Source organism: Ictidomys tridecemlineatus, chromosome 9 (assembly GCF_052094955.1).
Source record: "Ictidomys tridecemlineatus isolate mIctTri1 chromosome 9, mIctTri1.hap1, whole genome shotgun sequence".
NCBI lineage: Eukaryota > Metazoa > Chordata > Mammalia > Rodentia > Sciuridae > Ictidomys > Ictidomys tridecemlineatus.
Window position 1 is genome coordinate 144,336,524 of NC_135485.1, and position 16,185 is coordinate 144,352,708.

Genomic DNA, 16,185 nt, shown 5'->3' on the forward strand with positions numbered 1-16,185 from the left:
TGAAATAAACCAGATGCAGAAACACTAACACATGTGGGTATCTCACTCATTTATGGAATCTAAAAATGTTCATCTCATAGAAGTAAAAGAACAATGGTGGTTACTAGAGTTTGGGGTGGTGGATGGGAAGATTCCAGTTGTTGGCCAAAAGGTACATCATTACAGTCAGGAGAAGTCAACGTCAAGAAACCTGTTGTACCGCAGGGGACCATGATTAAAGATTTTAATACTGTATTCTTCATCCATGTGAACAAAGTGGTTATTACAAGCTCTTGCCATAATAACGAATTAGCTACATTTAACCGTTTTACAATGTAGAGGTACTTTAAAACATTACCTGGTACCTGATTAAACATGCAGTTTTATCCGTCAACTCAAAACAAATTTAAATAGTTTTTTTTTCTGATACAGTCTTCATCATTCTACTAAGCCAGATGCTGAAGAAATAGATTTTTAATGTGAAATAATGACACACTTTTCAATTTTGTAAATTGGAAAAGGTTACATTTTAAAACAAAATTAAAATGGTATATTCCTAGTGTAATTTTTAAATAAATTAATAAGTATCTAAGTATTTTTAAATTGTCCTCAGTTGTAATGTTAAAATAGTGTCACACGGGTTAGAGGTGCACCCCTGTGATCCCAGTGGCTGGGAGGCTGAGGCAGAAGGATCATGAGCTCAAAGCCAGCCTCAGTGACTGAGCAAGGCCCTAAGCAACTCAGCAAGATCCTGTCTCTAAATAAAATAGTAAAAGGGTTGGTGTGAGGCACAGGGGTTAGGCACCATGGGTTTAATTCCTGGTACCAAAAAAGAAAAGAAGAGTGTCCACAGGTAAGAGGTACTGCTCCTTAGGACGAGTTTTAGGACTCAAAGGGACGCTGGGGAAGAAACACAATGGCCCCGCGTCAGACCACCCACTGGAACTCTCTTTCCTCTGGGGGTTTCTGAGAGTCTTCAGTTCATCTGTGCAGCAGGGACGATGACTATGATCTGTCAGTTCAGTGAGCAGGGCCAGGTTTCCCAGCGCCCTCCATCGCCCCAGCTTCCCACTGTGGATTTACTCCTGAGGCAGGAGAACTGCGATCTGCTGATCTGCTCTTAGTTCTTCCAGCAGGTGTGCGCTGAGCACCTCCTACACACCAGGCAGGATAGGAGCCTCCCCAATGACCAGGATCCACAGGACCAAGCCCTCATCATGCTGAGGTCCAACCAAGACCCCGACTTTCATGTGGCTCTACATAAGACACCCATTTAAAAATCAGTGTTTACTGGATCACTACTTCTCTATACTTTGTTGAACCTAGAAAAAAAGGCTCAAAGTTTATATGATCTTTTTTAACAGAGTCAAGATGATGTGCACTCTTCTGAGGATATAAAGAGACAGAATTAAGAGGTAATACATCCTGTGTCTGTGACCCCAAAGCCACCCTTTGTAGACATTCTTATTTACACAAAACCTCTAGATGTGACAGGTGGCATAAGAGAAAGTTCACAAGTGTCCAACAGCCTGGAGGGCACTGTCTCAGAGTCACAGTCCTCAGCCCCCCACCCCAAGTGCAGAGCCAGGAGAAGATGCAAGATAAACTGCTCCTCTGTCTACCTGCTGAGCCTCGGCTTGCCAGAGGAATGGGATCCGCCAGGACTCTGGCCAGAAACCTGAGTAAGCAACCCAGATCCCTGTCAGTGTAGATGAACATTTTTAAAAATGCATTGAACCACAACATTTCACTTGGAAACAAACAATTAAAATATCACCTCTGACACCAAAAGGTAATTTATGACCTCTTTTTGCAGAATCACAGTAATTTCATTGAGCAGAAGGAAAGAAAGAGCATTACTGCATACACTTGGAAGAAACAACCAACAATAACATGACATTTTAGCTTACAACTACAACTTTCAATATTCTTTGAAGAAAAACATTTGCTTTTGATTTTAGGAGTGGCCAGAGCTTGGGAACTCAAACTTGGTTTGCAATTTCAGCACTTTGGTGCAAAGAGGTTAGATATCCTGAAACACTGTTTTTTTATTAAAAAATTATCATTCTGAATTCTCCTTAGATTTTTAAATATATAGAGAGAATAGTAAATATTAATGATAGCATTATTGATGTTTCTTAAAATTAAAAATGTAACAGGCATATCATTCCCTTTTACAAGCAAAATTATTGATAATTATTTTTAGACTTTGTGCCTATTTAATATACTACTTTATGTCTATTAATGTATTAATATAGGCAGCATTATTTAATATATTTATGCTAGCTGATTTTTGCCTATCTAATGAGCAAATAACAAGGCACAATAAACCTGTAACAATGAAAATTTATTCTTATTCTCCACATTGCTCAAGTGAAATGTAGTGCACTGAATCACACACCCACACCTAGTAATATAATTTGCTTTATAAATTAACTAATTCATCCAATGTCTGGAATCCCTTAATTGTCTGCCTTTAATAAATATTTGGAATTAAACTCATCAAACCTCTCTATCTAAGACATAATTACAGAGAAGAAAGGTAGAGGCAGGGGATGGGTTTGGAAGAGAGAGAACTACAAATCAAAATAAAATTACATGTGAATCATGCTGTCATGCCCCGAGCTAAACCAGGTAGCTCCTAAATTAAGATATTTTAAAATAAATAGATAAAAGAAGATAATTTATCTGGAAAGCCTCTTAAGGCAATGTATGTAAGATAAAATTGAACCCCATCAGAATCACATGTGTAAAAAATTGTATCTCTATTAAGAATCATCTCTCTAGGTCTGCTGTCCTCCAAGCTGTAAATACGCTGAGATACAGCTAGCTGTGATTTAAAAAAAAAAAAGTCACAGGGAATCCAAACAGATAATGATAATGAATGAGCATTTAAAATGAGGAAAATCCCCACCTCCCACAAAAGGAGAGGAATGCAAGAAAACAATCACAGGGGCCTCCGGTCGCTGGCAGGTTGTGCTTGGGCCCCAGCCAAGTATCACAAACCACATTTGATATTCTGTGTTTTTGGCCAAGTGACAGACACCGGGATGTCTTGGAGGGGAGTGAGAAGGGAGAGGAAGAACTTAGAAGGTGGCCAAGGAGAGCTTGCCATGGGCAGCTGTATGGACTCTATCATCAGAACAGCAGAGCCAGAAGCTGAACAGAGAACCACGTCGGAGCAGCAGAGGCAGCGACCCAAGGTGTCCCCAGGAAGAGGCAGCCACCCAAGGTGTCCCCAGGAAGAGGCAGCCACCCAAGGTGTCCCCAGGAAGGCCGCACTCAGAACCCTCTAGGTTTCTGCTCTAAAACGTCACACAGCAGGCAGAAGAGCACACGCCATGGCACTAACCACACAGTGCCATCTCAAGGGACAGCCTCCAAGTTCCGATTCTGCACAACATGTCACCTGCTTTAGTTTTAGACAACGGGGAACGATTGCTCTCAGTCAGAAGACGGTGCCTACGGTGCCAAGGCAGACCAGGCAGGAGTCTCCCCGAACCCGACTCAGCACATGCAAATGACTCACTGTCTACCCAGGGCCAGCCTTGCTGAGGACGCGAAAGTTAATACCATCCCAATATGAACTGCCACTCTGTGGTCCAGGACCACTCGCCTCAAAAAGCCAGGGTGTCCTTCTGGGTGCTACCAAAGCTCTTCACTTTGGAAGGGGGCGTTCTTAATGCTGAAACTACCCGTCCTTTAGCAGACTTTCTACTGAAAGGCACTGAGGCCATTCATTGATTAAGCTTAGATAAATAGGTTTTATATTTACTTCTGAAATGACTAAAGATTCTCCTTAGCCTTCCCTATGAGATTGCTCTGGAGAGAACCATGAAGTGAAGACACGTTTGCCATTTGTAACCAGAATTCACGCTACCTTGTCTGACACTCCTTGTTAGTCTTTATGACAGAACATTTTTTTATGTGCTCCTCTTTATAAAATTAGCAACAAAACATTAAGGTGAATGATTATAGAAAGTAATTATAAAGAGGACAACCTTCATAAAAGCATGTCAACAAATAATAAATGGTTGCAAAAACATTACCTCTGCTCTCTGTGTTCTGGGGAAAGCTGAGGATTTCTCTATGGCATAGACATCCACCAGGTAAAGACAGGCTCCTTGCTCCCGGTCCAGTATGGCGGCCGTCTGAATCATGCCCGTGTGCCGTCCAATGGTGAAGAGACGTCCAACAGTTTTTTCTTCACAACGAACTGAGACAATGTAGTACTCCACGGGGGCTTCAGATCCCCTGGGACTAGCTGCTTCTATGGAGATGACATTGGTGCCGATGGGTTCTCCTTCCTTCAAAATAGTGATGTACTTGGGTTGAGTAAACACGGGGCCCTCGAGGCCCTGAAGAATGACCGTCAACTCAGTGGTCGATTTCCTCCGCTCGGGGCCCAGGTCTGTGGCTGAGACTATGAGGTTGTAGATCAGCTGCGAGGGCACCAGCGCTGCAGCCACTCTCAAGTCCCCGCTGTACCGATCCACAATGAAGGTGTCCGTGTCCCCATTGATGATCTCATATTCCACCTCCCCATTGGCACCTTCGTCCGGGTCAGCAGCCAGGATTGTCGTCAAGACAGAACCGATCACAGCTGAGGGGTCTGCAGCCAGGGCGTTTTGTGAGATGAACATTGGGACATTGTCATTGAGGTCTGTCACCAAGATGGTCACGTTTTTCAAAGCATACCTTCTGGTTTCTATGGGTACAGCTTGGTCATTGGCTTTTACCGTCAACTCAAAGAGGTTAGCAAATTCCCGGTCTATTTCAGCACTGGTGTAGATGGTCCCTTTGACCCCATCTATGCTGAAGTGACTGCCTCTTGGCATCTGCTGAATGATGGCATAGGACAGCTGCCCATTGATGTCTGCGTCTGGGTCCTGGGCCGTCACTGAAAGGACAGACGTACCGATGGGAATGTTCTCAACTATAGACTTGAAGATGTCTCCAGGAGGGAAGCTGGGAGGATTGTCATTAAAGTCCCTCACGTGTATGACCACCGACATTGTGGATGAACGGGGGGGCCTTCCTTGGTCTTTCGCAGTGATATTTAATTTATACAAAGACTGTGTCTCAAAGTCCAATTTTTTGGCCAAAAATATACTCCCAGTGTTCGGGCTGATGCTAAAAGTCCCGTGGTTGTTCGTCCCGGTGATGCTGTAATGTAAGTCAGCATTGTCACCTGAATCAGAATCAGTCGCAGTAACAGAAGACACAAGTTCACCAATTCTCATGTTTTCCAAAACATCAACAAACAGAGTGGATTTAGGGAAAGAAGGAGTATTGTCATTTTCATCTAAAACATCAATGTGTAGGGTGCAGGTTGAATTGAGGGAGACTGTCCCTGAATCCACAGCTTGAATTACGAGGGAATAGGCAGGTGTGGCTTCATAGTCCAATTTGCCAATCAGTGTTACCTGACCAGAGGCATTGTCTATGGCAAACTGTCTTTCTTCATTTCCTTTGATTACAGAATAATGAATAAGTCCATTACTACCTTCGTCAACATCAGAGGCAGATACTCTTAAAACCTGTGTCAGGTTGGCTGCTGTCTCTGATACTGTAGCTTGATAAAAGTTTTTCAAAAATTTGGGAGCATTATCATTGATATCCTTCATGTAAACATGTACCGTGGCCTGATCCTTGAGAGACTGAGGGAGGCCTTGATCTGTTGCTATGACTGTAAAAGTAAACACCGCAGTCCCTCTCCGCCTCATGAGAGACTCCCTGTCAAACTGGCGGGTGTTTGTAATTTCCCCGGTAATGGCATGCAAATCAAAGTCTGGTTGCACCATCTCAAAAGAATACCTTACTTCTCCATTTGGCCCAAAGTCTTTATCCATAGCACTTACTTTGCCCACAAATGACCCAGCTTTCTGCTCCTCTTCAAAGTAAAATGTGTAATTGGTACTGTTAAAAAGAGGTCTGTTATCATTTACATCTTCTAAAATCACAGTGACATTCACAGTAGCACTCAGGGGTTCCACTGCTCTGTCAGAAGCAACAACCAGTAAAACATATCTGTCCTGAAGTTCACGGTCCAGTTCACTTTTTATGTACAACTGACCATCTGGGAATATGCCAAAAGCACCCCCAGTGTTTCCTTCAGCGATGGTGTAGGCAATCTCACCATTTGCTCCGGAATCTTTGTCAGAAGCCTGCACTTGAAAGAACCGAGAATTCACAGGTTCCGACTCTGAAAGGGTGACCTCATACGAGAGCTGGTCAAACACTGGTGGGTGGTCATTGACATCATGGACATAAACCGTCAAGATGACACTGGAGGAAAGCTGTGGGACCCCCATGTCAGATGCCAAGATCTCTATCTGGTAGGAGCCAGTGTGAACATCCAGGGGCCCTAGGAGACTAATGTTACCAGTCTTTTCATTGATAGCAAACAGATTCTTGGCATTCTGCTTAAGGCTGTAGGTCACCATGCCATTGACACCTGCGTCGGGGTCCACAGCCTTGGCCTGGAAAATGCTATGACCTGCCTGCCAATTCTCCACCACGTTCACGCTCTCTACCGCCTGAAGGAAATGAGGAGAGTTGTCGTTCAGATCCTTAACTGTGATATTCACCACAGTGTCTCCGGTCACTGTGCCCCCACTGGCTACAACCTTCAGCTGATAAAAAGACTGCTCTTCTCTGTCAATCACACTTGCCGTGGTCAGCTGCCCCGTGACCTGGTTGATGGAAAACATACCTTTCTGATCCCCAGTAGTAATGAGATAGCTGATATTGGAATTGAGATCCATGGTGGATGCAGACACACTGCCCACATGGTACCCCACAGCCACGTTCTCAAACACAACGAAGCTGTAGGCAGCCTGGCTGAATACAGGTGGGTTGTCCTGCGTGTCCAACACTGTGATGGTTACTATGGCCTGGCTGGGAGATTGCAAATTGCCACCATCGGTAGCCACTATTTGTAACTGGTAAGCTGTCTTTTCTTCTCTATCTAGGGCCATTCTTGTAGAAATGACCCCACTCTGAGCATTGATCTGAAATCGAGATCTGTCCCCAGCAGATATGCTGTATTTGACAGTTCCATTGGGACCCAAGTCTGGGTCAGTGGCAGACACTGTGGTGATATAGCTGCCCCCAGGCTCATTCTCCTGAATATGGGCGAAGTACTGGACAGGATAGAACACTGGGCTGTTGTCGTTCATGTCCAGGAGGCTCACGTTGATGCGAGCCATTGATGACTGGGGAGGGGAACCTAGATCTGTGGCCAAGACCACCAGGGAGTGGAAGGCTTGCTCCTCTCTGTCCAAGGAAGAGATAGTACTCAACCTCCCAGATACAGGATCCAGACGGAAGGACCTCTGGTCACTCTCAGCCTCTTGTAGTGAAAAGCGCACTGTCCCATTGTCACCTAGGTCCCCATCAGTCGCCCCCAGCACCAGCAGTTCTGTGCCTGCCGGGGCATTCTCCACCACAGATACATCATACCCTTCTGGCTGGCTAAATACTGGCTTCTCATCATTCACATCCAGGAGATTTACTACTAGCTGCGCATAGGACACCTTGGGGTGAACTCCCTGGTCCCGGGCACTGATGTTCAGTACAATCTGTGAAGCCAGTTCGCGGTCGAGTCCCCCCGCAGCCCCAGTGGTCACCAGGCCACTGTGTTCACTAATACGGAACCATCCTAGTCCATTGCCAGAGACGATGCTGTAACGCAGATTAGCATTGAGACCAGAGTCGCCATCAGTGGCAGACACCCCACACACATAGCTCCCTGGCGGCGCCTCCTCGCTCAGGTTTACTCTGTACACTTGCTGTGCGAAGACAGGGGGATGATCATTGATGTCATTGACAAAAATCACCAGGCTTGCCACGGAAGAGCGCGCCTGCACCTCTGCGCTAGGGGGCGCCCCATAGTTATCAGAGACCGAAACGGTGAGATTATAGGAAGGAATGCGCTCGCGGTCCAGGGCGCTGGCCACTTTGATTAGGCTCAGGTTTGGTACTTTGCTTCTCTGCACTTCAAAGTGGCGCTGCTCATTGCCCCCAAGGATCTGCACCGAGATGTTCCCGTTGGCCGCCGGGGAGTCTGCGTCAGTCACCGTGAGCAGAGCCACCACCGTGCCTACCTGAGCGTTCTCATCTACCGAGGCGTAGCGCGAGGTGGCAGGGAAGTAGCGGAACTTCACCACCGGGTCATTGTCATTCACATCCAACAGCTGAATCAGCGCTTCAGCGCGCCCAGTGAGGGAGGGCACGCCTCGGTCCATTGCCTGCACTGTAAGCGAGTACTGGCGCCGGGCCTCGAAGTCCAGGGGCTCTCGCACGGTGATAAGCCCTGTCTCTGGGTCCATCTGGAAGGGGGTCCCCTCGTCCTGTAGTCGATAACGGATGTCAGCGTTGGTACCCTCGTCTGCGTCCGCCGCCGCCACCTGGAGGACGGTGGAGCCCACAACCGCATCCTCAGGCACCCCCGCCTGGTAGTGGGAACTGCCAAAAACCGGGGGATTGTCATTTATGTCTTGCACTGTCACATTTACCTGAAGGTAGCCCCGCCGCTTCGGCTCGCCCTTGTCTTCCACCTCGACCAGGAGCTGGTACTGTGGCGTGACCTCGCGGTCCAGTCCGCCCTTGGACACTAGATGCAGGAACGCGCCCTCGCCGCTCGGGTTCAAGGTGATGTCCAGGCGAAAGCGGCCGGCCTCGTTGCCCTTGATGATGCGGTAGGAGCGGTGGTCCACACCGTTGGAGCCGATGTCTGAGTCAGTGGCGGTGTCCAAGATGACCTGACGTCCACTGCTACTGTCTTCCTTGAAAGTGACCACGATGGAGGGGTCCGGGAAGACCGGGGCGTTGTCGTTGAGGTCCCGCACCAGCACTCGCACTTCAGTAGGGTAGGTGGGCGCGCTGGAAAGGACCACCAGGTTGATCACGTCGCTGGGCAGGCTCTCGCGGTCGATGGTGGCGGTGGTGTATAGGGCTCCGGTGCTACTGTTTATGGCAAACAAGGCGTGGCTTTCGCTGAGCCGGTAGGTGAAGCCGGGGCGCGTCTGGATGGTGCCCACCAGAGTGCCCGGAGGTTGCTCTTCCAGCACTTGGAACACCTGGCGCTGCTCGGCTGCGCGGACCCAGGCGGGCCCCGGGAGCAGGGACAGCAGCCAAAACACTCGGAGGAGCCGAAAAACTGAAAGAGTGTGCAGAGGGAGCCACCGGCGGCCAGGAGTCTGGTCTGCTGCCAAGTTCATGGTCCTGGATCCCTGGGACGGTGAGCCGAAGAGAAGGAAGGATGAAGGAACGGAACGATATTTACAGAGATGAAGAAGCGCCAGCCAAGATTCAGCGCGGTCTGAGACCTCTGCTATTTCAAAACAACCCCAGTCCAGCAAAAGTTAGCCCCATCAGCCAAAGGCTCCAGGTAGCCAGGGGGACGCGCAGTGCAGGAGAGATGCTGTGGCCAGAAGCGGCAGGGCATCCCGCGGGACCCTCCGGGGAGTAGAGGTCCCAGAAAAGTTTCTCAGACCTCTTGCATTCGCCCCTTTACTGGGTTTATTAATCCGGAGCCTGAGCCCTTTCGCCTGGGCGGATGTGAGCTGGAAGAGGCCGCCTGTGTTCAAGGTTTCTGAGGAATCATGGCAAACAATTCTCTTCTGAAACTTTAGCACTTACCCAGAGCGAAGAGGGAAGAACAAACACCTCGGTGGCCTCGGAAAGCGCAGCTGCGCACCGGGGAGGGAGCGGTGGGGAACCGAAGAATCGAATTCCTTTCCCCAATGCTCAGGAGGAGGAATTTCCTCGGTCCCACCGTGGAGAGCCAGGCTGCAACGCCCCTCCGACAGCGCGGCGGCAGTGGCCGCGGAGGCCCGGGCGGCGGCGTCCGCGCGCAGGCAGCGGGGGAACTGCGTTCCAGTCTCGGCTCTGGCTCGGGGGCTCCGGCACCGGGCGCGCTCAGCTCCGTCCCTGGCCCTCGTGCAGCCACCGCCGCCGCGGCCCCTGCTGCGGCTTCGAGCCCCTGGTCCGGCACAGGCTCCAAGGCATCTTTCACCACTGCCGCGGCGCCTGCCGCCCCATTATTTGTACATCCAAACCGAGCGCAGGTCCCCCTTTCTTCTCGGCCTCGCGGGGGTCGGGCAGGAGCGGCGCGCGGTCCCGGAGTCCCCTCCCCTCAGCATGCCAGGGGCATCGCTCTCGGCGGCCGCGGCCAGAAGCCCCCTCGGGCGCGCCTCGCCCTGCCCCGGTTATCTCGGCTTTTATTGTCCCGTGTCAGTTTCACTTTGTAATCCACCAGGCGTTTGTGCGGGGCGGGGTGGCCGGTCCCCCCTCGGCCCCTTCGCGGGCGGCGGCGGAGACCGGGCAGTGGGCGGCTCGGCGGCTCGGCCCGCGCCTGTCAGCGCTGCGCTCCTCCGGGCTGAAGGCTGCTCGCCGCGGAGCGGGAGCGCCGCGAGTCCCTCTCTGCGTCCGCCCGGTCCCCCACTCTCCCCGCCCCTTCCCCGCTGCACGCTCACACACACACACACGCACACACACACACACACACACACACGCGCGCGCGCACACACACACACACACACAGCGCGTCGCTGGAGCACAGAGGGGGGAGGGCAGACCGCGACCTGCAGCAGGACTCAGAAACTTTGCTCGCCACTCATTGACGCCCGCACTTTAGTTCGCCCGGACTCCCCCTGGCTCCCGGGGCTGTCACCTACCGCCCCTCCCTCCCGCAGCCCCATTGGGCCCGAGCGGGCGGCCCCGCCTGGCACTCCTACCGCGGGCGCCCTCCTCCGCCCGCGCCCTCCGACTGGCTCCTCGGGATGCTAATCACTCCGGCCTCCCGGGGGGCTGGGGGCGGTCCGGGGTGGGAGCCCGGCCGGCGGAGGCGCTAAGAAGGGGGTTGAATTTTTCCCCCTTTCTCTCTCTCTTTTTTTTTTTTTTCCCTTTTGGTCAAATCTTGGCCGGCGTCAGCGCACCAACAGCAAAAGGCTGCCGCAGAATAGATGGGGGTGGGGTCAGGTTTGCAGATAAATAACTTTAGTGGCAGGGTCTGGGGGGAGACCGCTGGGTTGTTATGCTAGTAATAACTCAGGGTAAGGGGGTCGAGAGAAATAAAAGAAAGGCGGGGGGCGAGGGTCTGCGAAAGCGGGGAGGAAGGATTAAGCAAAGCCTGTCTGGGAATGCACAGCGCCGATCTGCGTTAACCGTTTCCTGCCCCTTCTCTGCGAACGCAAGGATCCGACGGAATCCAACCCAGCCCAGCCCGTTCCCTCGAGCAGCAGCGAGCGTCTGCCGTGCGGGGCGAGCTGAACCTCAACCCGCACCCACCCGGCCTGGCCCCCACCTTCCAGCTGGCTAAGGGCCCTAGTGCCAACCGCCCTTTAATTTCCCGTAGGACAAGTCAGGGGAACTCAGCATTTAATACCGTTTGTTATGTATTGTTCTGCTCCCCAACTGATTCCAGGTGTCGGTAGCCCGAATCTTACTGTTTGGACAATAACAAAGCAGCCCTTTGGAATGAGGAAGATCCCGTCCTGTTGAGAAGTTAGTTTGGAATTTTGATCCCCGATGGAATATTTCCCTGTTACATTTGGTAGACAAAGGAAATCCAATAGAGTTCCGTTTTGGTTTTGGTCTGGAGGAAGAATAGACAGGAGAAAAATAGGAATAAATACAATAAAATTGAAGCCTAATTTTTAAAAATGCCCATATGCCACGGACTACTCCCTTCTATTTACCACAGCTAATTTTTGTGAAGGCGTGCCTTGATTTGTTAAAAGGAAAAAGAATCAGTAGAAATCAGGTCAGTATTTTTCCCCTTTAAGGGAACCAACTTAAAAATATGAATTTAAGCCAAACAATGCAAATATAGGGCATATGTCATACATTTTTTTCTGCCACAGGAACCCTTCCAAACTTGAAACTTTCTGGGCCCAAAGACAGGTCAGGCATGAGTAAATACTGCCCTCTGCTGTTCTCTGGCCGTCTTACATCTTTAGTCTCCAGTTTCTTGCTTAAAATTAAATGCAGAGCCTAGAAGGATCTGGTTACATGGCTAATTCCTCTTTCTTGCCTAGGGATGGTGCAAAGAAAAGGATCTTTAAGAATCTCCTGGTGCCTTTCTTTACTTAAGGTTAAAAAGTAATCAAGAGCAATAAGGCAGATGACAAATTCAAGTCCTTCAGACCCACGGAATTCTGAATTATAAAACCATCCCCAATTCCTTTGTTTATGTTAGAACATTCAGTTCTGCATATTTCTCTACTGTAATATAAGGAATGAATTTCACACAAAGTTAAGCTTAACCATCTCTGTGTTGTTTAAACTTGAAAAATACTGAAAGCCAGGGCTCTGGTCTTCTTTGAAAGATAGTCTTGTGCTTTTCCTAAAAAAATCTTTTGTCTGCCAACAAGTTACCATATTAATATTATTATTTCTGGTGTAACTCAGTAAAGAAAGAATTGTAGATTAACTGAAGTGTAGTCAAAAATTTTTACAAATCATGGCTATTCTGTGTGCTTCTAGGAGAATACTTATCTCTCTTTTTTCTTTGATAAACATAGTTCAACCATTCAAATTGGAAAGAATAGAAGGAAATCATTTGGATACTGATGTTGAACTTTACGAACTTTTGTTGGTTTGCTTGTTTGTTTTGAGAGCCAGTGGGTCAATCTTAACATTTGAATAGTATGAAATTTACATTATTTGTGAATGAATTTAATTTGGGGAAACAGGAGAATATCACTCACTCTGTGAAATGGGGAGTATAATGTATATATTTTTATTTTTAAAAAGAAGATGTGATGAGATTAACTAACATGGGAAATGTGTATTTATCTATTACATAAAATAACTTTTTGTACAATTCCAAAAGATAATTTTCAAAACATGATTTGGGTAATGGTATGGTATTTGGGCAATGGTATTTAATTAGTAGACATTTTCCGTAATGACCACTTTGAAGAAATACATTAATTTATAGATAAAATCTCCATATGAAATTGCAATCTGTGTGTATATATATGTATATAACTTGAAGTAAGATATATAGAATGTTCTTAATGAGAGAAGAAATGATGCCTTTATTATATTTTATCTTCATTTTTTCTGAGATTTCAAGAATCTTGATAACATAATACATGATAAAAATAAGTATGCTCCTCCCAGTAGAATGAGAGAAAGATCTATAGAGATCATTGTGTACAGGAGATATGCAAAAATGGACCAGAGTGACAGGTAGCCATGGTGACAGAACACATTAGGGATGTGTGATATGAAGGTTCCTTCTTTTTGCATGTTTCCTTTAATTAATTGTTTTTCCAAAAACCAGATAAGGAGAGCTTATTTTTGCTTTGCCAACAAAAGCTTGATTATTTTATGGAAAAGGTCGCTTGGAGGCTTCATCTCCAACAATTACTTTATGGAAAAGGTTGCATCATCTTTAAATAAAGATGAAGTTAGATGTCACCAATTTTTATAGGCAATGGGCCCATGTTTTCATGCCCACGCATGAAAGAATCAGAGAATACATATCATTTGAGATTTAGAACATATGTTAAACACACATTTTGTGACCATTTGCTCTGCCCTGGACCCATTTCCGTATTTATTTCTTGAGATGTCTGATCTACTTGTCTATTTGTTTCAAAGCCCAGGGGGAGATGGTTGGGAAATCTCTCCACATCCCACAGTGAAGTGCCACAGCTTCTCCTCATTTCCTTCCCCTTTCTCTTCTACTTTGTCTTCTCCCTTTTCCTCTCTTCCTTCCCTCATTTCTTCTCATTTCTCCCCACCCCATTTTCTTTGCCCTTTAGATCCTTTCCCCTCCCTCCCCCTGTCCAGGCTCTCCTAGGGTCCCCTGCTGGGCTCCCTGCACTTTAGACTGGACCCTGCTCCTTTCACTTTCTTTCTTCTTACTCTGCTCTGCCTCCCCGTCATTCTCCACTCCCACTGTACCACCCCGGGCACAAGCATTCTGATAAGTGTAATAGTGCATTTTTGTCTCAGTGTGTCCTTGCAGAATATGTGATTTCCTTCTCCTGCATTTTAGTTGAGACAAATGGTCTTGTTATACTGTGGATGAAGCTCAGCCTATTTCCTCGGCCTTTGGGCTGCAGCGTGTTGTCTGTCTTCACTGCTTTTTCTAACATTGCCTTCCCCACAGTGCATGGAGACATTGCTTTCACCAGGAGCCACCGACGTCAACTCCCAATGTCACAGATAGTCTGCATGTATTTGGTCTACTCTGTTCTTAACAAATTCGTGTGCTAAATGTGTAATTCAGTATTTTAAATTTTCTTCTTTCTTTTTTTTTTTTTTAATAATAGCGTCACTTAAAGATTTATTTCAAATGGTGGCCTTCATATTGCAGGCAGCATCTGTTTGCTTTGAGTATTTGTAACCTTTTGGTCACACTGGATACCCAGCCCTAGGGTGGTGTGTGCTGAATGCTGACCAAAATAGGAGATTTTTCTTTTCTGATGAATTCAAACTCATGTAGTTTCCAAAAGCAAATTTAAACTCTTAAGGAACAGAAAAAAAATGTTTCTAGTTAAGAAGAAACTGTGTATTAGTCCCTCTGTGCTCTTGTCCATAAGCTTCCCCCAAGTAATCACATTGTTTTGTTTGTTCATATTTTTTGTTGTTGTTTTTTCCAGGTTGTGGGGATTGAAGCCAGGGGTGCTGTACCACTGAGCTGCAATCCCAGTCCTATTCATTTATTTTGAGACAGGGTCTCACTACGTTGCATAGGCTGATCTTGAACTTCTGATCCTCCTGTTTCACCCTCCAGAAGAGCTGGGATTCCAGGTGTGCACCAGCACATCCAGACCAAAGCATTACATTTGCAGACATAGGACTTTACTGTTGAAGGTGACACAAGTGATGTGGGCCCAACACACATCGCCACACTTCACCAGACTGAATCCTAGACCGTGGCTTCCAGGTGTGAAAGGCCTATTCGGAACCACTGCTAACCTGAAGCTTTTCCTTCCGTAAAGGAAAGGTTCTACCTGAGTGAGTTGGAGTTACCTGTATTTATTTGGACCCTGTCTCTCAGAAGGGGAAGCACTTCACCTGCATAACTGATAAATCTAACAGTGTTTGTCTTTTATGCCTAGAGGCCTGTTCTGTCCTGAGGCAGATTCCATGCTTGGATGAACTCAGTGGGGGTTGGGGCTGGAAACAATTATGATAAGTTTATTAATAGGACATCTGGCATTCCATGAGCTTCCACATGTTATCAAAGCCTTGACTTCTTGGAAAAAGGAAAAATATATTTAGCTACTTGATTTTGGACACAGTGGTTTACATGGGCCCTCATATTGTCATGACACCTTTTAAATAATTCTCTTGATTCAAACACAGGGAAATCGGGCTGGAGTTGTGGCTCAGTAGTAGAGCACTTGCCTAGCATGTGTCAGGCACTGAGTTCAAATTGCCACACCACATAAAAAAATAAAGATATTGTGTCCATCTACAGATAAAAATATTAAAAACAAAAACAAAACAAACAAACAAAAACCAAATCCACAAGGAAATCAAACTAAACATCTGTGTTGAGACCAGAGTTTGCCATGGTCTGGGAACAGCACCTTGGTCCAGAACCTCTGAGCCATTTGGCTAGGATTTCACACAGATTATATTTATCACTCTCTTGGAAACATAATGTGCCCTGCTCTTAGCAGAAACTTAAATATGTATGGGGTATGTGCAGTTCTCCTTCTTAATAAACAGCAATTTAAAAAAATCAAAAATCACTAAGTATGTTTTCCCTTCTGCCTTACAACTTATTTTTCAATGTAATTTTCAAATGGGAACCTGTAAGCTGTTGAGATAAAGGCACAAGGTACACATGTAGGAGATGGCAGATGAGACCCACTCAAAGGTGGGCAAGTTGACTTTTCCGTCCAAAATACATCAATGTAGAAATTTCTAAATGGGTCACCACCTGAAAATATCCTGAAATCAGGGAGAAAGAGTTCTTCTCCGGGCCTCTCTTTTCTAAGATGTCTATTTACGTGGCCATGGCTCCTCTCTGGAGGCAGCTACACTGCTGTCACAACTTCAAATTTAGCCTGTTGTGCTTCTGCAGTCATCTATTCAGTCCATCTCATTTCTGACTAAGTCCCGCAGGTAGGCAAATAGGTTCTGGTTAATAAAGTTGACTGTTGCATGAAACACATCATGGAGTAAGGATGGTGTATGATTGGCCACCTTTTGGGCCTATAGCATGGTCAT

General features: G+C 47.2%; 1 protein-coding gene across 3 annotated transcripts in view; it reads right to left on the reverse strand.

Annotated features, from left to right (window-relative positions):
• Fat4 (FAT atypical cadherin 4) overlaps positions 1-10,373 on the reverse strand; it is a 168,323-nt gene extending 157,950 nt beyond the window's left edge. For 2 of the 3 annotated variants that reach the window (XM_078022134.1, XM_021734063.3), the window contains exon 1: positions 4,029-10,373. In XM_078022134.1, the coding sequence (XP_077878260.1) occupies positions 4,029-9,203 (5,175 nt within the window). In that variant the 5' untranslated portion in view covers positions 9,204-10,373. The remainder of the gene's footprint in view (positions 1-4,028) is intronic. The other variant, XM_005336521.5, reaches the window with a different exon arrangement.
• Positions 10,374-16,185: the final 5,812 nt, after the last annotated feature.